The 24632-nt window shown below is 44.4% G+C and overlaps 1 protein-coding gene across 1 annotated transcript in view; it reads left to right on the top strand.

Annotated features, from left to right (window-relative positions):
• The window catches only part of ADCY8 (adenylate cyclase 8), a 1172958-nt gene that overhangs the window by 521991 nt on the left and 626335 nt on the right, over positions 1-24632 (top strand). The window contains exon 3 of the mRNA XM_086966223.1: positions 5486-5616. Within this exon, the coding sequence (XP_086822349.1) occupies positions 5486-5616 (131 nt within the window). The remainder of the gene's footprint in view (positions 1-5485; positions 5617-24632) is intronic.

The following is a 24632-nucleotide window of genomic DNA, read 5'->3' as shown; positions in this document are numbered from 1 at the left end:
ATCTTGCCACACGGGCATTTGATACCGTACACAACATTCTGTGTGTTGCAATCACTGGTGTGTTTTAGCTGTATTTGTTTGCCTGAAGTTGGATGGGTACAAACATCACCAAGTCCACTTGGTGATGTTTGCACAAATTATTACAACGAGAGTTGTTTTGGATTAAATATCTGAATACTATGGTTCCTATAGGCCTCAATGACAAATACGATTTAGCGTGTTACCTTTAGCTAATTGATCCAATTAATATGCGGAGATCTGATGATTGCTTTTTGGGTTCAATCATTGAGAGACTTTTGGAGAGCATAGCAGGATTTAAGGTTGTTTACATTTGTTGTTACAGAGTGCAACGGCAAAGATCACGAGGTATGTAGCTAACCGATGAGAGACCGATTAGATTGTAACCATTAAGGTATTACTGGCTAAAGAAGCATTTATGTTTCATTTTGACAGACTTAGGTCGATAGAGGTGATTCCACGAACACATACGTCACATAACAGAAACACTCAGGTATGTGAACTTATACACCAGATTCAACAGAGAACCCTATTCAAATTTTAAGACCAGACACTTACACCATGTATTTTTTACTTTTTCAGAACTGCCCCTGATGAAGGCGCCACTATGGTGCCGAAATGCATTGGGCTTCATCGTGAAAATTGCTGAAATGTTATTTTGTACTATGTTGAAACCAAGTGGAATTTAAATGTTTATGAATCAAAGATTGATTTTGAATATATGATGTTATGATTATGTTGAATAACAATATGAAATGTTGACAATGAAAAATATGATTAAATGTTAAATTGTTGACACATGAAAAAGAGTTGATTTACAGTACGTATAAAATCTAAACTTATAAGGTGCGGCGCACCAAGTAAACAGTGCGCGATTAGGTGGGCATCACAACCCATTATAACGTCAGTGGCAGCAAGACAGGCGGTCTCTGTGCTGTGGTTGCTTTGGAATCCAGATTGGGACGGGTCAAGGATGCCGTTCTCTTCAATGAATCATGTCTGTTTCCTATTGACTGTTTTCTCTGCAAGTTTCGCTGCGAAGGGGAGGCGCGAGATGGACCGATAGTTCTTGAAGTCGAATGGGTCCGCTGTGGGCTTCTTGAGCAGAGGTCTGACTTCTGTGCGCTTCCCGTCATCTGGGAAGGTGCCTGTTTTGAAGGTGGTGTTGATGATGCTTTGTAGTTCGGGTGCAATGGCGGCCGCGGCTCTGGGGTAGATGTGAGGGGGGGCAGGGGTCGGTGGTGGGCCCCCAATTGGATGCTTTTTGTGGTCGAGGCAGTGTCTTCGGCCGTGATCGGTGTCCAGTTGGACATGGTGTGCTGGCTGGTGTTTCTGGGGGGTGGGGCTGTCTGTGGCGCCTGGTGAATGGTCAATGAAGTTGTATTAGAGGTTTTTGATCTTGAGGTGGAAATAGGTTCCAAGCTTGTCGCAGAGGTCGTCGGATGGGGTGATGTCTGTGGCTTCGCTGCGTGGGTTGGTGAATTCTTGAATAACACTGAAAAGTTCCTTGGAGTTGGTGGAGTTGGCCAGGACTTTGTTGTGGATGAAGTTCCTCTTGGTGGCTCTGATCTGGTTGCGGTAGTCCTTCATGGCGTCATTGTAGGTGGTGTCGTGTTCGGTTGTCTTGGTGTTTCTCCGTTCTTCTCCATGCGTCTGCAGGTGTGTCTGGCTTCTTGGAGAGCAGTGGTGAACCAGGCGTCTTTCCTGGGGCGTTGTCTGTCGGAGTTGCAAAGTGGGGCGAGCTTGTCTGCGCAGTCAGAGATCCAAAAGTGGAGTTCTTTGGCTGTGTCATTTGCGTCGGGTGCCCAGGTGTGGTTGTCTCGGGTGAGAGTGGAGTTAAGTTTCCCGCCGGTAACCTTGCTCCAGTTCCTTTGTTATGAGCATGGGGCTGGTTTGGGTGGAATGTATGACGTTACAACACATACATTTACAATGCATGCCTTTACACTGCAGTTTTTACATCACAACATCTTTTATAACGCATACATTTACATCGCATACCACTACAATGATTTTTTAAAAACTACACTTACAACGCATTCCATTACATCGCATTATATATTTACAACGCATACCATTACAACACATACCATTACATTGCATTTAAGGGAAGTGTTGGATAGTGTAGGGGTAAATATTACTATTCTAACTCCAGGGGGTGTAGCAGTAGGGTAAGTGTTGGATAGTGTAGGGGTAAAAATTACTATTCTAACTCCAGGGGGTGCAACAGTAGGGTAAGTGTTGGATAGTGAATTCTGTCTTAAGTCTGTCCTACTACTTTTTGTATTCACAGAAGGCATTTATTAATAGTAAAGTTAGGATTTTGTCTTAAGTTTGACTTAAGACAGACTTAAGACAGACTTAAGACAGACTTAAGACAGACTTAAGACAGTCTTAAGACAAACTTAAGACAGACTTAAGACAGAAGTAAGACAAACTTAGGAGAGACTTAAGACATCCTTAAGACAGACTTAAGATAGATATGAAACAAAATCCTAACTTTACTACTACTAAATACCTTCTGTTGTAGTGTAGTTCCTATATTCCCAATAGGCTCTGCGCATCGGAATAATATATCCTATAGATTAGACGTACGACTGAGATCAACTAGGTCTCTATCGAATATATTAAACTTAATGTGAATGCCAGCTAGCTCAGAGGTTCCTAGAAACTTTCTAGAATTTACAAGAAGGGATTAGTTTCTGACAACCGCATAAACATGACAACTTTGTTTCCCAAGAATAAGAAATGTATCTCTAGAGTCGTGGAAACATTAGATAAGTATTTCACTCAGTCACTCATGCATGCTTCATTTCTACAGAGGTGCAGAGAAATGGAGAGATGGGCGTTTTCAATAAAAGGTTTTATTGAACAGTCTTCTTTCTCATGCAAGAAAAGTGAACTGCTACAATCGTAACGCAGACTGCAAAGTATAATGCGTACAGCGAGAACAATATTATAAAATAATACTGTAAGAGCATTGTATATAAATGCATACATAAATAACAATAGCTAAAAAGTACTCAACTGGCGCTTCTAAAATACGCCTACCCCAATGTGACTAATCTAAGTCTAGTATGCGGGAAGGAATAAGTGTGTTGTATCATAGGATCACTTTTTCTTTGCCAATAATCTATCCAAGGTTTCTATACGTTCTAATCCGCTCCATACATTTAGTTTAGAATTAAGGAGGTCTGGTATCTCAGTCTCTGGACTAGATTTCTCAACACCGTCAAGGGGAGCTTAGAAACACTGGAGCTAGATTCTCACCAAGAGAAATGCAGCCTCTCGATCAGTGCGTCAGCTGGAGGGTTGGCTTCCTTTGGCACTTGGTGTAGCAAGCTGCGTCGGGCAAGTAGATAGTCGAACTGCTCCGAACCACCGTGTCTTGCTAGAGCAAGTGATGGCATAGTTATACCTTGAAGGTGTCTAGTTTGACGTAAAGTCGGGCATAATTACATCAGGAAAGAACCCCAAGGGAATATTAGTTCTTTGTAAAGTACATGAGTTCTTGGAAAAATCCATATTCAAGCAAGGGAAGGTCACTGACTGCTTAAGCCGATTTTCCAAGAAATCGGATCCTAAAACGCCATACAACACTGAGGAAACCAAAAGTAGTAAGTTTAGGATTTTGTCTTAAGTTAGTTCTGTGAATCGGGCCCACTATGCGTTGTAATGGTATGCGTTATAATGACATGCAATGTAACGCCTGCATTGTAGTGACATGCGATGTAGTGTCATGCGGTGTAGTGACATGCAATGTAATGGATGCGTTGTAGTGACATGCGTTGTAAAGGATGTTGCGATTTAATACCTGTGTTGTAAATGTAGTGTGATGTAATGGTTGCGTTGTAAAGGGGTTTCCTTTTTGGGTGCCTTAGGTTTGTTGATAGCGAAGTGTATGCAATGGTGGCAGCTGCATTGTGTGGCTGAATTGGACTCTGTTTCCTGCCGCAAAGAAGGGGTCGAGGGGGTGTCCTGCTATGTGGATGGGTATGTTGATGAGTTGTGTAAGTCCAATTCTGGTGAGGTTGTCACAGAGGATAGTGGAGTTGGGGTCGCTGGGGATGTCGAGGTGGAAGTTCAGGTCTCCAATGAGTATGTAGTTTGTTGAGGCGATGGCGTTGGGTGCGATGAAGTCGGTGATGGTGGTGGTCAAGGGTGTTCGGGGGCTGGGGGGCTGTAGACGAGGGTTCCTCGGAAGTGGCTTTTGGGGTGGTCTGGAAGTGCAGGTGTTCGGCGTTGGGGAAGGTTTCGCTGGAGGTGGTGAGCCGGACAGTGCTCTTGTGGGTGATGGCGAGACCCCCTCCCGGGTGGTTGGGGCGGTCTTTCCTCTGGATCTTGTATCTGTCTGGGATGGCGGTGCTGATGTTGGGGCGGAGGATGCTTTGGTCCAGGTCTCCGTAAAGAAGGCAATGTCGGGCGAGAGAGAGTCGAGTAGGTTCCAGATTTACATGGCGTGTTTGTGTACGGAGCGTATGTTGAGGAGGATGCATTTTAGGGTGTCACCGGTGCTGGTATAGGCGGTATTGGAAGCCGGGGTGGCGGTGATGGTCTGGAGGCAGTGGAGGCAGGAGAACTGACCTAGACTTCGTAATGTAGCTAAAAATGCATCACTTCAAGAAACACCATGTCAAAGACTGATAAAGAACTACCAAGTCCTCTCTCTAGGCAGAAGGACAAAGAGAGCGCATCCTCCCTCATTCCACAATTATGTACACAACATTCAATCGGTTCTCTCATGCAGTTAACTGCATTATGTTTCCTCTTACCTAGGTTTGCCATAAATAAGTTCAATTCATATGTATATTTTGTATGCTCTATAAATATTCACCTGCTTTAAACGATTTTGTTTTAATTTCTTTGTAATGTAATGTTATCATCTAGAGAAATGGGTAATACTGTGGATTGTGTCTTTGTTAAATGTGCTGTGCCCACTTAGTTAAAGATAACTGAAGATGAAAACAAGGAATGTATGCTAAGTGTTTATAAATACATGATTGCAGCCAATTTGCCACTTTACAAAAGATCACATTTTAAAAGTGATGACTCTACTCTGCAGTAATACCATTTGTATTTGAGGCTGCTGTATGGAATTTACAAAGAATTTCAGAAGTACTGAACATCTGCATCTCTTGTATATTTCCAGAAGTACTTTAATTCGCAAAATTCATACCTGCTCATTTTCAACTAAATGGAAATTCATGCATTAGTAAATGATGTGACAATATGCAAAAATGCACACACATTTCTTGCTATTGTTTCCCAAAAGTTCTTGCTACTCAAAACATCTCTTCTCTGATAACCCCTTAAAATATGAGTGTTTCCCCTCTCCTTCCCCACCACTTACTCCTGAGCTTCACTGCAGCAAACGAGTGTTTAAATGTACAGTGGGACATTACCATAATAAGTTATACATATACCATTTTGCGAATCAAGTTAATTTCTTGATCTTGCTTTGTTGCAGGAGCGGCTGGTACTCTCCGTGTTACCTCGATTTGTTGTGCTAGAAATGATCAATGACATGACCAACGTAGAGGATGAGCACTTGCAGCATCAATTTCATAAGATATACATTCACCGCTACGAGAACGTCAGGTGAGTCAGGCCATTCACTGCAGTGGCTTTGTATAATGCATAATTCAAAGTAGAACACTGGAATGTTGAGGGCTCTACTGACCCACCCGGACCTCCTCTTCTGGGGCCCCCTACCTACGCTCCCTGCCCAGGGCCACTATGACCCTAGAGCCGCCCCTTCTTCATTAAAACCCCACCTGCATGTTTTGGGACTTTAACAATCAGTATAGCCCTCGGATGTGGGCTCCAATTCTATACTAGTATATCGTAATCTTGGGAGGTCCATTAAAGAACATGGAGAAACAGATGGCCAATAATGTGCTGACAGAGGCCTTCTGCTCCAACCTTCCATGGTTTGTCTTTTGCCTTTGCCCTGTTCAGTTTAGAATAGTCTATCCTCAGTGGGTGGATCGTTCTAACAGCATAAGAGCCCACTGTCATGAGGCTATTCCAGTTGTTAAATGCACTGTCTCATTTGTAACCTTAACAACCAGTATGATGCCTGGCAGTGCATTTACATGCTATGATTCAGTATAGATGTTCATGGGTGTTCGCACCCATCATATGCTAAATGCTGTGTGATTAAGACAATTAATAATTGAAAGCTCATTTGCTGTTTTACCACTATAGAGAAGTATGCCAATATGCAAATAGGCCATATAATTTGTGTACTTATTACTAGGACCTGTGCACAGATGCTGGTTTAATCATGTTTTAAAAAATGTTTTTTTTACCTGACCCACTGATTTATTGAACTCTAGTAAAGTATGTCACACACTGATAGGCTGGATTCTGCGGAAAGAAATAGTAGAAATACGTGAAACAATAATGACATAAATAATTTACAACATGGGTACTCTTAAACATATTCCCAACAGCCAAAAAGTATGGTCTAGTGATGAGCTTGAGAGCCAAAATCATGCCAGCGAAGTGAGAGTGGGGCTTTGAAGGGGTTGTAATGTGGGCTTTGGGGAAGAATGTACATGGCATGGACAGTGAGTCATGGAGTTATTTTGAGGGTTCAGAACTGCCCTCTAAATAAAGACCCTTGGGCCCAATGTAGGTAAATTCATTTTACCACTTCTTAAATACCGAATCATACCGATTCGGTATTTAAGAAGTGGCAAAATGGAAGGGGGGGATGTAGGTATTTCAGATTCAGTAAATACCTAATCGTTAAGATTCGGTATTTACCAATTCTGTAAATACCAAATCGGTAATGCCCATTGATTCCTATGGTTATTGAAGCCCATAGGAATCAATGGTCATTACCGAATCTGTATTTACCGATTCGGTAAATACCGATATTTGAAAGGGTGCAGGGGGTGTCACTTTGACACCCTCTAGCACCCCGAATTCAGGCACGTCTGACATACAGACATGTCCTAAGGGCATGTCTGTCTGTCACATGGCACAGGTGTGCATGCACACCTGGATTCGGTATTTTACCACCCAATTGGATTGGGTGGTAAAATACTGATTCGGTACGGCCTGTGGGACTCAGAAGAGTCCCACCTACATCTCCAATTTACCAAATTGGTAAAAATACCGATTTGGTATTTTACCGATTCGGTAAATTTACCGATTCGGTAAATTCACTGAATCAATAATGACATAAATAATTGACAACATGGGTACTCTTAAACGTATTCCCAACAGCCAAAAAGTATGGTCTAGTGATGTGCTTGAGAGCCAAAATCATGCCAGCGAAGTGAGAGTGGGGCTTTGGAGGGGTTGTAATGTGGGCTTTGGGGAAGAATGTACATGGCATGGACAGTGAGTCATGGAGTTATTTTGAGGGTTCAGAACTGCCCTCTAAATAAAGACCCTTGGGCCCGATGTAGGTAAGTTCATTTTACCACTTCTTAAATACCGAATCCTACCGATTCGGTATTTAAGAAGTCGTAAAATGGAAGAGGGGGATGTAGGTATTTCAGATTCGGTAAATGCCGAATCGTTAAGATTCGGTATTTACCGATTCTGTAAATACCGAATCGGTAATGCCCATTGATTCCTATGGTTATTGAAGCCCATAGAAATCAATGGTCATTACCGAATCTGTATTTACCGATTCGGTAAATACCGATATTTGCAAGGGTGCAGGGGGTGTCACTTTGACACCCTCTAGCACCCCAAATTCAGGCACGTCTGACATACAGACATGTCCTAAGGGCATGTCTGTCTGTCACATGGCACAGGTGTGCATACACACATGTGCATGCACACCTGGATTCGGTATTTTACCACCCAATTGGATTGGGTGGTAAAATACCGATTCGGTAAGGCCTGTGGGACTCAGAAGAGTCCCACCTACATCTCCAAATTACCAAATCGGTAAAAATACCGATTTGGTATTTTACCGATTCGGTAAATTGACAGATTCGGTAAATTTACTGAATCGGTAAATGGACACCTACATCGGGCCCCATGTCTTTAGAAGAGTCCTAGATTCGACAACACTGTGTTATCTGAGTGACCATCTCTCTACTACACCTTGGGGTATTCCTTTTCTACTTGCTATCTCTACCTTGGGAGAATCGATTTTAAAGAGGAAGGAGCTTAATTATTAAATTGGAATGACATAGAATTACACAAGGTGAAATCAGAAAACCTTGGATTAATCCCAATTCCTCACTTGACCAAAGTGTGTGACTTGCCTCCTAGTTCACTATTGGCTTTGTGATCATGGTGGAAGGAGGCATGAACGTTTCTGCGTTCATTTTTGAAAACTGTCAATTTAAAAAAATTAACTAATATATTTTGATGTACTAAAAGGAAATGCTGCTGCATGTTAATGAAATACATTTTCAGGATTTTTGTGGAGTCTTTATCACATTTTTACATGTTTTTGCAATATGTCATTAATAATGAATGAGTTCCTTAAGGAGCGCGAATTACCTTTTTTTCTTTTAATTCAGTTAGCATGTAAATAAATGCTTGCCCGCCTAGTTAACGTGTTTATGAATGTTAGTTCTCTCTCAAGTACACAGCAGCCCAGTATTGCTGTTTACCGAGGGCATACAGGTCAGGAGTATCACCAGTTTAAGATAATGTTACAGACTGTTTTACACAAAAGACACATCAAAACATGAAATAAAGTCTTGCAGAATTGTTTTTATTCTTCCAGCAAGACATAGTGCTGTTGGGCCCAACATCTCCCTTGCCATTCTTGGAAAGAGATATTTAAGATAGGCCAGCACAGTGCTGTAGGACATTTCTGGTCATGCATCTTTTGCTGGAATTGAGATAAAAAAATAAACACAAGTAAAAGAAAGTGACATGCAAGCACGAGCCATGCAGTCTTTCCCTTTATACTCTGATAAATAGGACTCCCTTGTGAGATCAGAGAGGAGAGTTTGGGGGGAAATATTTCAAATGTACTAGCACGCCCATGCGAGTCACCAGATGATTTTTACTCTAGTTCAGTACTTTCAGATGGTAAGAAATCTTGTGCCCTGAATCTGAGTGGGCCAGTAACCGTTCTGGTAAATTTGGCCCTCAGGGACTCTTTAGGAATGTGATCCCTGAGTTGGTCCTTAGAAATGGAAACTGCCAAATAAAACAGGAATTCTGATTCCTGTTCACCTGTTAATTCATTAGATCCCCCTGAAGTTTCACACAGTTTGGTTGATTTTAGCAGCTGACATCTCTGTGTGAATATAAACAGATCTGTGATGTTCCCACGAATCTAATAATTTAGAAGAAACTGTCAACTGTTGTTACTGGCCCTTTGTATTTAAGAGGCCACTTGTAATGAGGGACTCAGCACTAGTGCCTTATCTCTGTTATTCAATGCTCGGATATGCTCCTGTCTGATGTAGATAATTATTTACAGAGACATTCTACTCACCAGAAGAGATATTTGGGTGGCCATGGCCAAGTTGAGAGAATACTTTAAGGGCCAGATGTACGACGCTTGCATTTTGCGACTTGCACATTGCGCTGCTTTGCGAATTGCAAAATGCATTGTACTACAGTGTCACAAACACTATTAGCGATTCCCAATGGGGTTGCGAATTGCATGCCACATCAATATTCATGAGGCAGGCGCAATTTGCAACCCCATTGAGAATGGCTAGGTCTCCCAGTGATGGTGGCCTTCTGGGGTCAGCAGGCCACCATTTCTGTGACTGCTTTTTACGTGAAACATTTTTTTTTTACATGCAGCCCTTCTTCCTTAGAGGAAAACAGGCTGCATTAAAAAAATAAAAAATCAACTTTTCAGTTTCATTTTTTAAGGGCAGGCAGTGCTCCTTTGCACCAATGCCTGCCCTTAAAAATATTTTTGGACCCATTCACAAAGGTGAAGGGGTCCCTTAGGGACCCCTTCCCGTTTGCGAATGGTTTGCCACCTACTTGAAGTAGGTGGTAAACTGTGAGTGTTTTGCGACCTGAAATGTGGTTGCAAAACAATTATACTTACCATTTAGACTCGCTATTAGGAAGGGACGCCCTTGGCACGCCCCTTCCTGATAGCGAGTTGCAAACGCTATTGTGCGAGTCTGTGACTTGCAAAATAGCATTGGTACATACCACCACCTTTTTTTGCGGTAGCGAAAGGGCTGAATACCTTTTTGCGACCGCAAATAACAGTCGTACATCTGGCCCTAAGAATGGAAGCGAAATTCATTTGAAAATGTAAAATAGTCACAACAGGTTGATTGAAAATTCTGAGCTATAGGGCCAGATGTACGACCATTTTTTGCAGTTGCAAAGGGTATTAGGCACGTTTGCGATCCCAAAAAACGTATGGCCCATGTACCAACCCCAGGGACCACTGCCTGCCCTTAAAAAATTAAACTTAAAAGTTTCATTTTTATTTTTTAAATGCATCTTGTTTCCCTTTAACGAAAACGGACTGCATTGTTTTAAAAAAACTGCTTTATTTAAAAGCAGTCCCAGAGATAGTGGTCTGCTGACCCCAGCAGGCCACCATCCCTAGGAAATGCTAGCCATTCTCAATGGGGTTGCGTTTTGCGACTGCCTCATATATTCATGAGGCATGCAATTTGTTACCCCATTGGGAATAGCAAACAGTGTCTCAAACACTACTGCACATTAAGTGTAGCGACTCGTACTTTGCCGCAATTTGCGAGTTGCAAAATGCTATGGTGGTACATGTGGCCCAGGCTCTGTTACGAATTTGATTATATACATGTGAATTGTCCAATTACATGGGATACGATGATGATGAAGACACCCATCTTAGATGTACATTATCTTTTTAGAACTATTGAGATATCAGCAACAGAGTTCAGTTTTCATAATTTAGAAGTAAATAGGACGATTGTATTAGTTACAAACATAATATGTCAATGAAATTACAGGCCATGTAAACATTTAAATTTGTCTATCTCCTCAAGAGTTGGAGCATCTATTGATTGTGTATTGAGCACCACGGATCTGTCTCGTTCTAAATAAAACTGATCAATGTATTTGTTTACCTGCATGGTAATCCCCGATCCTCACATGCATCGTAGGAACAATTTATGAACAGTACACATTAACAACACATTTGCACTAGCCAGGACATGTTTCCTTCTGAGGTTCACTGATTAGTCTTACAGCATTAAACATAACTGCACAAGCCTTAACTCCTTTGATGCGGGTGTCGACCAAGGACACATGCACACCCTCCCAAGTGTGGGTGTCAGCCATGGAAAGAAAACTGGGGTGGGGTTCTCTTCATTACCCCCAGGCTTGGGATGCTCGGGAAGATGAGCGTGCTGATGTCATTTCATACCAAAGTAAAACAAGCCTTAGGCCATTTTTCACTTTCACTGAATCAGAGCTCGTTGGGGATATCTCAGCTCCTCGAGCGCCGATTCTTATGGGAGCGGTATCGTCGGAAAGTGGGGAATATCCCCTTTCCAATGGTACCTCTGCCCAGTGGATCCCTGCTTGGGGCTTGCCACAGGTGGGCAATCCCTAAGCAGGGATCCACCCTCTAGGCTCCAGGAAAAAGGGGTGTGCTTCCTCTTGAATATCTTTTATCTAAATCTCTCTGCCCCTCCACCCCTCCAAGAGGCTGAAACTCCACTATGCACCAGGGATGTTTTTTAAAATAAGAATAGACGGGTGGGAATGCCCAGAATAGACTCAGCCATGCCCCCACGATTTACAGAATGGTGAATCTTCTTTCTGTCCCCCCTGAGGGGCAGATGGGGCAATTTCCCCCCCATAGGGATTTCATTTTTAAATAGGAATAGAGGAGTGGGCACGGCCATGCTCTACCCCAATAGAAAAGTGAACAATCTTCCTGCCCCCCAGGTGGCGCATAGGTACAATTACCTTGACCATAGTATTATTTTGGTACTGTTGCAGGCACTGTTGCAGGCACTAGACCCAGCCACAGAAGTGGGGCAGTTCTTTTATCGGCACAAATAGGGTAATGCTGGGTGGTAGGAATATTGTGGATTTCTGCATATTCCTCAAGTTTCCATCACAGAAATGTGAGGAAAATACATAATTTCAGGCAAAGCTTGAGGTTTTCAGGGAATTGTGGGTAAAAGATCCTCATGGGATCCATCCTTAACTCCCCTGGGTGCCTAGTGTTAAAATATTTACAGGTTTGCTATGTTTCTCTAGGTGCTGGCTGAACTAATGTCCAAAATCCACAGCTACCTACTTTGCAAATGCCCACCCACACAAGTGAGGTTCCACTTTTATCTGAAGACTGAATGCTCAGTGGAAGGAAGTTTGTGGCTCCCTGCACATTCCAGAACTTTCCATTATAGAAATGTGAGGAACATGTTTTTTTTTGTCAAAGTTTCAAGTTTGCATGTGATTCTGGGTAAAACAAACTGGTGAGAGCCACTCAAGTCACCCAATCCTGGATTCCAATGGACTTCTAGTTTTCAAAAATGTATAGGTTTTTTCAGGTTTCTCTATCTGTCCGCGGAGCTAAGGCCCAAAATCTACAGCAACCTCCTTTTCAAAAAACAGGTCAGTGGAAAAATGTGATCTGTCCATTTTTTGTTCTGGGACGTTTTGTGTTGCAGGCACTAGACCTACCCACACATGCGAGGTACCAATTTTAGTGGAAGGAACTTTTTGGCTCCTTGCAGATTTCCAGAACTTTCCATCACAGAAATATGAGGAAAATGTGTTTTTCTAGTCAGAGGTTTAGGACAGCATGGAGTAAAAAAAAATTGTGAGAGCCACTCAAGTCATCCCATCCTGGACTCCCCTGGTTTCTAGTTTTCAGTGTTGCCAGCTGAGCTAGCACCCAAAATCCACAGCGACCTACTTTAAAAATAAAGATGTATTTTCTGAGTGGAAAAATGTACCCATGTTGCATTTTGGGCTGTTTCATGTCTCTGAACTAGGCTTACCCAAATAAGTGGGGTACCATTTTTAATAGAAGACTTAGAGGCATGCAGGGTAGAAGGAAGTTTGTGGCTCCCTGTGGATTCCAGAGTTTTCCATCATAGAAATGTGAGGGACATTTTTTTTTCTGAGGTTTCAGGTATGCAAGGTATTCTGGCTAAAGTTTGCAAGGGATTCTGGGTAAAACAATTTGGTGAAAGCCATGGAAGTCACCCTGTTTTGGACTACCCCCTGTGTCTAGTTATAATAATATCTACAGGTTTGGAAGGCTTCCCTAGGTGCCGACTTAGCTAGGGCTCAAAATCCACAGCTACCTACTTTGCAAAAACGGCTCGGTTTTTGTGGGAAAAATTTGATGTATCCATGTTGCGTTTTGGCCATTTCCTGTTTCAGACACTAGGCCGACCCACACAAGTGAGGTACCATTTTTATCGTAAGAATTAGGGGCATGCTACATGGAAGGAACCTTCAATTTGTGTTGTGGACACTTCAAGAGTCCAAAAGGACCTTCTGGAAGAAGATCCAAAAGTTTGGAATCATTTAGAGAATTTTTGTCAGCAAGCTCCATAAGTTGACTGAACCATTGTTGAGAGTCAAGCCGGGAACGTCGAACCGGAGCATCATGTTATCAAAAAGACTTCCAGGTGTTGATCGAGGGATCACGCTGAGCCAAGCCGTGGTCCATGGTGCCAACAACTGAGCTGCACATTTACTTTTTTAAATAGTACTGGCACTGGGCCTGGCTGGCCGAAGGCACAGTCAGAGTCAGTAACCACCATTATTAGTCAAGAAATGGGAGTGATCAGAGAAAAACGGATGACTTTCTCACACAGCCCCCACCCCCCTAGACAAAAGATGATGTGCAACCAACCTACAGCCTTGTTGTCCTCATCAGCTAAGTAGTGAAACTTGTAAAGTTCACCTGCAAAGAGAACCTACAAACCCTATATGTCCCCACAACCAAAAGGGTCTATCAAACGCATGATTTATTGCTTTAGTAAATCAACTATTGTAACAAAAAGCTGCAGGTGAAAACATTGTCATACATGGCTGTTTTTTCCTACTCGTTTTCATTATTTCTTAATTTCAGTACTTAGTTTCTTTGGAAAAACCTTAAGGGATCTACACCTATAACCCCCTGCTAAATTTGGGATTCCATCCACTTTACAGAAATATATAGCTTTCCTGGATGACCCATGGGTTTCATTGGTTTTGACCACTGTTAGAAATGGGATATCTGGTTGGCTAGGACTTGCGCCTAAGCCAGGCAGAAACCACCACTCTAGTCAGGGCAAGGGAGTTACACTCTGAAGAGAACCCCTGCTCACCTCCTTGGTAGCTTGGCACGAGCAGTCAGGCTTAGCCCAGAGGCAACGTGTAAAGAGTTTGCTCAAAACACCCACTCACAGCAGCAACACACTAGGCACACCACAAAAGAAATTCCACACCAGGTTATATAAAAAATAGCCTTTGTATTGTTATAAACGTATTAAAGACATAGGGCCCGATGTAGGTAGCCCTTTACCGATCGGAATCGGCCGAAAATACCGATTTTCGGCCGTTTCCGATCGGTAAAGGGCTATCGAGATGTAGGGGCACATTTTCGGTAATTTTACCGAATCGGTATCATTACCGAATCGGTAAATTTACCGATTCGGTAATATGTACCGAATCGGTAAAATAATTACCGATTCGGTAATATTTACCGATTCGGTAAAATTACCGAAAATGCAATGTAGTTAGGCTATTTACCTTTGGCACATGGCTGACAGAATCGGTATTTTACCATGGAATACAAATCCATGGTAAAATACCGATTCCTGTGTACATGCACATCTGTGCATGTACACATGTGCCATGTGACAGACAGACATGCCCTTAGGGCATGTCTGTGTGCCACATTGCACACATGCCCGTTTTGGGGGTGCTAGAGGGTGTCAAAGTGACACCCCCTGCACCCTTGACAAAATCGGTATTTACCGATTCAGTAAATACCGATTCGGTATTTGAATTGAATCCTTTGGGCTTCATAGGCCCATAGGATTCAATAGCAAATACCGATTCAGTATTTACCGAATCGGTAAATACCGAATTTGTAAGGAATCGGTAACGATTCCAGATGTTGGGACCTACATCCCATTTACCGATTTTGAAATACCGAATCGGTAAAATTCGGTATTTCAAATTCAGTAAATGGGATTTACCTACATCGGGCCCATAATCACACATTTACACTGTGCCAACTGGCACCAGCAATATTCACAGGGGATTATATACAGGACCAGGCCAATCGGGCCACGTCAGAACTATCAAAATGCAGGTAAGTAAATGCAAATATAAAACACAACCAGTAACTACTGGCACCATAATTCAGAACAATAGAACAATGAAAAGACACGTGCATGAGGGTTAACATTTGGGAGACACCCTGTACATCCTGCACACTTGGGTTCTGCAGGACTAGTGATCCTTTCCATTTTTGATTGTTAGTATAAATCAGAACAATAGAACAACGAAAAGACACGTGCATGAGGGTTAACATTTGGGAGACACCCTGTACATCCTGCACACTTGGGTTCTGCAGGACTAGTGATCCTTTCCATTTTTGATTGTTAGTATAAATCAGAACAATAGAACAACGAAAAGACACGTGCATGAGGGTTAACATTTGGGAGACACCCTGTACATCCTGCACACTTGGGTTCTGCAGGACTAGTGATCCTTTCCATTTTTGATTGTTACCATAATGACATAAGCATTATTCTATTAGCCTTAGACATAAACCCACATTAGGCCCAAACCTCATCAGCATAAACACATTGTGCAATGGGCCTCACCAGCAATAACCTCATAATCATAAAACCACATTAGAGGCATAAATCATGGTGCGTAAAACAGTACATGAATTACATTTAATGCGCACCTACACATTCACAATCACATTAGGGCCTGGCACCTACAAACCTCCCAGTCCCCCTGGCCAACTGGCCTCCTCAGGGGCTCTAATTCCCTGTGTCCAAAATGTCAGGGTGGCAGCCAATGAAGCAGTATCCACGTGCGCAATTGCGCTGGAGCAGAGGAGTGCATCTTACTCCTACCTCACTGAAAAATGCCCGCACAGAACTGATGGCCTAAATGTTGCAGCTGATGCTACTTGCAGTGCAGCTGTGGTCAGCCAAAAAGATTGGCACTGGCACTACCATTCCTACACTGACTAGAGAATCCCTGTCCCTTTCACTGAGGCGTGTTAAGTCGGGCTCCCCAGCTGATATCTGCCCGGCACGCATTCTCCGTCAGATTTTTACTGAATGCCCAGCCCCCGCCCTCACCCTCCTGAATAATTGCCTCACGCTTGGTTCTGTCCCTGCCCCTTTCAAAACTGCCACAATTCTTCTTCCTATACTAAACCCCGGCAAACTATCGCCCTATATCCCTTCTCCCTTATCTGGGAAAGGTAGCTGAGTCCCATTTCACCCAGGTGTTCAGCTCCTTCGTAGAGAACAGTAATTATCTCGCACCCAGTTAGGCGGGCTTTTGCCCTGCCATTCCACTGAGAAGGTGGTTATTTCGGACATGGACCAACTCAGGGAGGGACTTGACACCAACACCCCTCAGGCCCTGGTCCTCCTAGATCTGTCCGCCGCATTTGACACGGTGGACCATTCCATCCTCTTGTCCCGTGTCAAGGCGGTGGCCATAGGGGGACAGGTACTGACCTGGATAGATTCCTTCCTGGCTGACCGCACCCAGGCGGTCCACCCTGCTGAATTCTCCGCCCGCCCCGCAGGGTGAATTGTGGCGTCCCTCAGGGCTCTTCCCTCTCTCCCCTTTTATTCAACCTTTACATTTTCCCTCTTATTTTTGCACTGCAACAATTGGAGGTCACATTCTACAACTATGCTGATGACCTCCAACTTTTTTTTAATTTCTCTTCCCCTCTATCAGGCGCCACTAGCTTCTAGTCCCTCATGCTGTTTATCCAGGATTGGATGAATGCAAACCATCTTAAACTCAACCCGGATAAAACAGAGCTGATCTTGACTGGAGGCAGTGGCAACCCCTGGTCTCCTTCATTCTGACCCCCTTCCCTTGGTTCACCTCCCACCCCCTCTTTTTCAGTTAAGACCCTTGGCATCACTCTCAATCCTCATTTGACACTCCACTCTCACATTAGTTCTGTTGTCTCTTCTTGTTTCTTTACCCTGCGCATTATTAGGAAAGTATCCCGGTTTTCTCCCCCTCTGCACTCAAACTGATTGTAATGGCCATGGTCTTATCTAAGGTCGACTAAGGGAACATTATTTACAATGGTGCTCCCGCCTATGTACTTCAGCGCCTTCAGCTGGTGCAGAACCAGGCTGCTCGCCTGGTACATGGCCTATCTAAATATCATCACTCTTCACCCCTTCTTACTGCCCTTCACTGGCTCCCCATCAAACAACTGGCACTTTTCAAACTTGGCTGTCTCACTTTTCAAGCTCGGGCGGGCACTGCCCCTGCTTTCATCAACTCTACCATCACCAATTACTGCCCCTCCAGAGCTCTACGCTCCTCCTCTAAATCTTTATTAGTTATCCCCCGCTTCAAGAAAAAAAGATCGGGAGGCCAGAAATTCTCGGTTCTTGCGCCCACTTTCTGGAACACTCTCCCGCCCCAGGTCAGACTCTCCCCCTCCTACATCGAGTTCCGCAAAGTTCTCAAGACTTTCTTGTTCCAACAAGCTTTCAGCCTATAGTGCCCTGTGTCCTCTCCAGCCCAGGGATCCTCTAGCGCCAAGAAACTGCATAGTGAACGTACGCTCTATAAATTTTTTAAAATTCAAAAATTCAAATTCAAATTCACTCACTGTGCCCTCTGTCCCCCCCACTGGGACTCCAAAACTCAACTGTGCCCAAACGTTGCAGCTGCCTGCGCACTCGCAGGGCAGCTGGGCGCACAACTTCAGCACTGGCATTACTGTGCCTCATGAGCACCCCTCTGGGACTCTTCTAGACAAAACTTGCCCCAACGAAACAGCACTGCCACCACTGTGCAGTGGAAGCCCCACTCTGGGACTCCCAAAGCAACTTCAGCCAACTTTGCAGCTGCCCTCTGTCTAGCGGGGCAGCTGTGAGGGAAGCGAGCATCAACAATGTGCCCCGAAGTGGACACCAAAAATGCCTGTGTGAGCCCCACGGGGCTTTTTAACCAAATGTAGGTTCCCGCTCAACCCCACTCACCAGGAGAGGCTTGGGGGACTCCGTCTCCTGCTGCACTGGCACTCGGCTCTTCGCCCGGTCCCTCTCCAGGGACCAGGACTTGGTCATGCCACCACTGTGCAGTGGAAGCCCCACTCTGGGACTCCCAAAGCAACTTCAGACAACGTTGCAGCTGCCCTCTGTCTAGCGGGGCAGCTGTGAGGGAAGCGAGCATCAACAATGTGCCCCGAAGTGGACACCAAAAATGCCTGTGTGAGCCCCACGGGGCTTTTTAACCAAATGTAGGTTCCCGCTCAACCCCACTCACCAGGAGAGGCTTGGGGGACTCCGTCTCCTGCTGCACTGGCACTCGGCTCTTCGCCCGGTCCCTCTTCTGGGACCAGGACTTGGTCATGGAGCCTGCGAGGTTCTGGACGTTTTAGGCTGCACGCTGGGCTCCCCTCCACAACACGGGAGCCCTGCCTCAACTGGCAGCCTTCTTCTCCGTCCCGCTTGGCCACACTACCACAGCTCACCTCTTCTCGCTTCACCCGGGCCCCCTCCTGGGACCCTGGACTTTTTAGCATACAAAGGGCTTCTCTCAGCCCACGGGAACCCCGCATGGCATCTGCTGACTTCCGGCCCTCATGAGACTCTGCCCATGTCCCAGGCAAGGTTGCCTGACGGGGCCAGCGGTGGTGATCATCCTCCTACTATTGGCAGCAATGAGGGGTAGGCTCCCTCGTAATTTCAAATATAAAGCGGGGTGGGCTCCCGCTATCAAGCGCCATAATGGGGTGGTGGGCACCCGCCGTTTCCATGGCATATAAAGCGCGGTATGCTCCCGCTCATCTGTGCAAATGGGGTGGGCACCCGCTTCTCTCCCCTCAATCAGGGGGAATCTCCACGTCGGGATTCCCTCTGGAAAAGAGTGCAGCTCAGCGCTGCGGACCCCTCGCGCTCCTTTTCCTTGGGAGAAATTGGAAGGAAAGCGCCCCCAGGCATGAGGAGCAATTATAAGTCCCAGCCAACTGTTCTTCCAGGTCCAGGGTCCAGCCGATCCCAGGGAGGCCAGCGCACGGGCCCTCCAGCAGGGAGGTAAGCCCCGATGGCAGTTTCTCATGGGCCCCAGCAGCAGCAAGCCCCCAGCACGTCAGGATCAGGAACAGAGCCACCTCATGGGGTCACAGCCCCAACCTTTATACACCCTTTCTCTTGGTCTAAAGTGTAGGGCATGAGGAAACAAGATGCAACTGGTTCAGGGGGGATTTGGAGCACTTTGTTTTGCAAGCTCCTCTTCCCCTTTGTCATGTGGGGGCTAGGTGATCAGACACACCACAGGGGGCGGAGCCAGCATTGTGCAGGCTGGGCACAGGCCTATTCAGGGTTAAGGGATGACTCCTCCCACTACTCCCAGCCCAGGTGTCCCACTCAGCCTAGCACTGACTCACCCTGTCCCTCCTGGAGCCACACACACCTCCCAGCCCCTGTCACTCACAAGCCAGACATGCAATTCACATCAGGCAGGCAGACACGTAGCACACAGAAATGCCAACTTCTAAAAACTGCGACAAAAGTCTGATAATCCAAGAAAACCGTTGGATCGAAATGGCTAACAGTGTTAAAAATGGACTCAATTCATGCACTGAGTGGCACACGCTGGCTTGTCTGATGTAATCTCTCTAAACCCTGTTCAACCACATGTGCACACTCCTTAGTTTCTCTGTCACTATCGTAGTAGCATCTTATACACTCTGCCTTAACATTTTAAATCCAAATATTAACATTGTCTAGAATGTGAAAACTATATGTGTGTTGACATATTTGGAATTTGAACTATTGGATCTTTCTAGAGTGTGAGCACCTAACAAGTGACAGATACAACTACTACTGAGCATATTGTTTCATAAGACTTTGTATAAGGATTAATACATGCTGATTTACAACAAACTGTAAAATAATGTACTGTATGAACCTGATTCCTCAACCAAATATTGTTACATCTTTTGGACACACGTAAACTATCACAATAGAAAGGAATGTTAGTTCGACTACATGATATTCTCATCTTGAATAGTCCTACCTAAATACTATATTATGCATTACTTGCATCTGTACCACGTACTGTGGACATGTTAAGATGGCCGCCGCGTTTAGTCACAAAACATCAGTGCCGTTTTTTCCTCGCTCGAAACCTCGCGAGACTACGCGAGGGTCTAGCACAATCAGATAAGTATTTAACGAGCGTGTAACTGCAACACTGTTACATCGCTCGGATGGTATGCGCCTTGATGTTTTCCGGAGGATTATTTCCAAGTAAGTGAACCGGCCGCTAGTCTCCGTTACATGCGCGTCTGTGCTTAGAAGTCAAACGCGACCTTTTGACACGTGCTGCTGCAACTAATAGCCTCGGAGCTTTTCTCCTTCGTTAAAACCCTGTGAATCTTAAAGTTGCCTTAAAGCCAGCATATGACTTTGCAAATATGTTGCACCCTTTGTTAGAAACATAGGTTAATCGAGTTAAAGCTGTAATTCTATATCTAATTAAATTTCTGTTTGAGTTTGATAAGCCCCAAGGCTTTTTACTATGGGTCACTCCCCCTTGTGTACACATTTTCCGACAAACTTTGTCCCATGTCCCAAAACGCTGTAATTTTAAATTTAACTTTTTATATATTCACAAACCACAGCAATCACTGACTTAGGAGTGCTTAGGAGTGCTCACTGTCCATCACAAAAAGCCACAAGATTGCTTTTTCTTTGTTTCACCCAGCTTACATTGATTGATAGCTGATCAACAACCAACACTTGACCGTTTATCGTGTTCCATCAATTCCTGCGCCTAAAGTGTTGAAAGGTAAATACTCTAACCTTTATAGTCCTGAATAAAATAATACGGGCACACTTATTAGGAACTAATAGTGACACATTATTCCTTTTAGCGCACTTGCGGCACATTGGATTCATCCCTGTGTATAACTCCAGTGTAATTATTTTTAAACACCGGTGCCATCAAGACCCATAATACTGATACCATCTACATTGCTATAAGTAAGTGCAAATTCACCTTTTGAAGAATAACATGCGGTGTAGACTCAGTTTACTGTATTTAATTTGTTTCAAACTTCCCTAATCCTTCTTATGCTATGATCGCCACACCGATCAATTTTATCATAAGATGAAACTCAATGCTATTTTGTTGAATGTAAATATGTAAAGTAAATATATCTCGCTATGTCATAACTATTATACGTCTTTAACCAGGTATTTGATTTAACTGTATATATTATAACTGATTGTTGTTTTTTTACAGAGGGTCAACAATTGTATATACTACTTTGTAGTCCTGATGATGGTCTTAGGAATAACTACAACAAGACCGAAACGTCGACTTATATAGTCCAATTCTGCTTAGCTTGTCCCTTAGTCATCTGTTGATTTTCTTCTGACCTTGGGTTATTATCAATCAGCTATTGAAATACAGCAGTCTGGACTCTAATTGGGATATGTCCAAGGAAAAGCGACCAAGACCTTGAATATCCTGATTGTATATCCATGTATGCACCCTGTTTTCTATGATCATTTATTGTTTTTGTACAGATATTTTGCCTTGAAATTTAATAATAATTTTTCAGACAATACACCCTGGTTCCTTGTTTTATTGAGCACTTTTTGCTCTATCATGATGTTAGTGTGGTAACATCCTATGTTTATTGTAATTGAATTGAACAGCCATTTGATTTAATTTTCTTTTGGGTACTGTGATTAACAACAAGTCCTAAAGGTGCTGTAAAAAATCCTAAAAAACAAAATCCCTTGCTGGCCATTTCTTATATTAACTTCTAAAAGTGTCATTTCTCCCATAGTCATAATAAATCTGCGCACACCATTGCGCAGCATTTATTCTCACCATTTTATACATACTAAACTCGACCACTCTGCTCCTCCCATACCATGAACTATCTCTGACACACATTGATCAGGGAATCCCAATGCTTTCTTATGGGAGGGTAGGCCAATCTCACCACATGTGCACAGAGAGCACACACACTTTACAGTGGACCACAGTGGTAAAGTGCTCAGAGGCCTAAAATCACCAACACCAGGTTACAGAAAAAGGGTAGGAGAATGCAAAAAGTTTTGGGGGTGAACCTGCCAAAAGGTCCGAGTCCAACAACCGCAAACTGGCAGAAGGTTGAAAGCAGAACAAATAGGTGAAATTGGCTACCTCTTTGAAAAATGCCAAAACTGAGATACAAAACAGTTTTTTTGATTCAGCTCTGCATGTTCCTGAAAGCTAAGACGATGGTGCCTTTAGCACATTAACCGTTTGTTGATACCATTTATATGAAAAGAACAGACACTTTTATCCCCCTAAAACTCAAAATGTTGCTATATTTTAGCTACTTTCTCTGTACTCTCAAATTGATTTTGATTCATCATGAGAACCATTTGAGACATCAAGTACTTGCAAGAAGGACGGTCGCCAGAACAAGGAATATATGAGGGCATGTGTAGGACTTGGCCTTTTTGGGCTAAAGTTCCCTAAACATTTTGCTTTCCCCCTAGACAGTTTTTCTGACATAGAGTTGCCAATTTACATGCTTTGGGTACTTTGCCACTGCTGATCAGTGTCAAAGTACAAGTGTTCCCTGTGTAAAGTGTAATGGTAATTGGTTTGCCATGATTGGTATGTTTGCCTTACTAGTAAAGTCCCTAGTGATGTGCACTATGTGTGCCAGGGCTAGTAATGCAAAGGTGCACAGAGAAGGGAACTCAGGCCTTCAGTGTAGGGCATGTGCACAGTTTGCTAAGTTAGCATGTTGTTCTGACAAGTGCAACCACTTGTCAGGCTTTACTTTCCCTTTCACGTACACAGTGGGCACCCCTGTAGTAGGTCCCGGGTAACCCTGGGCAGGGTGCAGTGTAGGTAAAAGTCAGGACATATACTGAGGTGTGTGCTATGTTCTGACAGTGAAAAACACTCCATTTAGTTTGCACTGGTGAAAGGCCACCCAGCCCATAGGACAGAATGGTGGAGGCTGGGTATTGTATTTTGGTAGCCTAGATTCCTAGAAGTTTATAATGGAGAGGTGAAGTTTAGTACATATGAACTCAGTGTCATAACACATCTTTCTATGAAGGTGGTTTTGCCACTGTGCGTTCAGAAACCACTTTTTGAGAAAGTGGTTGAAATTTTGTGCTTTAAGCATTTCTGTGTTCTCTGCTGAATGTGGATTGACTGTCTGGATCTGAGAGGTGAGAGGAACTGGGGGAGGTCTTGACCCAAGGGAGGGGTAGAGATGGCACCAGGCTGACCTCCATCAGGTGAGTATGCGAGGAGAACCCCCGGGAGGTGAAGAGGCCTGGGCTGCTGCTATAAAACAATTGACCTGTCTCCTGCTGAGTGATTAAGGATCCTGACCCCCAGTATCAAAGGGAGAAAGGTGACACTGGGAGGGTGAAGCCCGGAATTGATTAAGGGAGGGGTCAGGGACCCTTGAGCATAACGAACTTCAATGACATTAAGGGGTATAACTATGAGAGCTGAAACCCCTGAGCGTTGGAATGGAACAGAAAAGGATTTAGACTGAAACGGCCTGGAGCCATTTTGTGGTCTGCTAAGGAAGGAACAACTGAAGAGACTGCTGGGGAAAGACTAACCCTTGTTTGTGATCTGGGGCTGGTCTGCAGTTTGCTGTTTTAACCAAGGAAGAGGCTGTTGGGACTGTGCTTGGTGCGCTTGGTCCCCCTGCTTGACGAAGATTTTGCTTTGTGCTGTGTCTTGTAACCCAAAGGGCCCGAGGTGAGCTGGCTCCCTGTTTGGAAACAGAGGAACATAAAAGTTTATGGAGAAGTTTCAAGCAATTCAGTGGGCGTGTGTTGTGGCAGCTTGAGACCCTTGGAAGGTGTGCCCTGTGATCTTGGACACACAGAGGGGAAGTGAGACTCAGACGTGCTGGGAGTGTGTGGTGGTGCACAGGAGGTGCGTGTGAAGAGCACCTGGTCAACTTGTGCACCAAAGTTGAAATGAGTCTCGGACGCACTTGGTGCGTGCCGTGGTGCACCACAGGCATTTGTGAAGAGTGCCTGGTCAGTGTGTGCACCGAAGCTGAAGTGAGACTCAGAAAGGCAGAGTGCGTGTCATGGTGCATCGCAGGCACTAGTTAAGTGTGCCTGGTCGGCGTGTGCATCGGAGGAGGAGTGAGTCTCTGATGCATAGGGTGTTTGTCAGGGTGCAGGGGAAGGCGTTGGTAAAGAGCGCCTTGTCTTTAAGTGCACCTGAGGAGAAGTGATGCTCGGACACGGTGAGCTTGTCATTGTGTGGACGAAGGCGGTGAAGAGCGCCTGGATATCGGGGCATCGGAGTTGGAGTAAGTCTCAGTGAAGCAGTGTGCGTGTTTTGGTGCAACCTGGGACTGTGAAGGTGATCGGCTGATCATCGTGTGCACCGGAAGAAAGTGAGTCTCTGCAGCGCGGTGTGCGGTCTTGGTGGCAGCTGAGACTGCAGGATGGAGTTCCTGGTGAGCG

The sequence above is a fragment of the Lissotriton vulgaris genome, chromosome 4_1 (assembly GCF_964263255.1).
Source record: "Lissotriton vulgaris chromosome 4_1, aLisVul1.2, whole genome shotgun sequence".
NCBI lineage: Eukaryota > Metazoa > Chordata > Amphibia > Caudata > Salamandridae > Lissotriton > Lissotriton vulgaris.
This window is presented reverse-complemented; position numbering and strand designations above follow the sequence as displayed.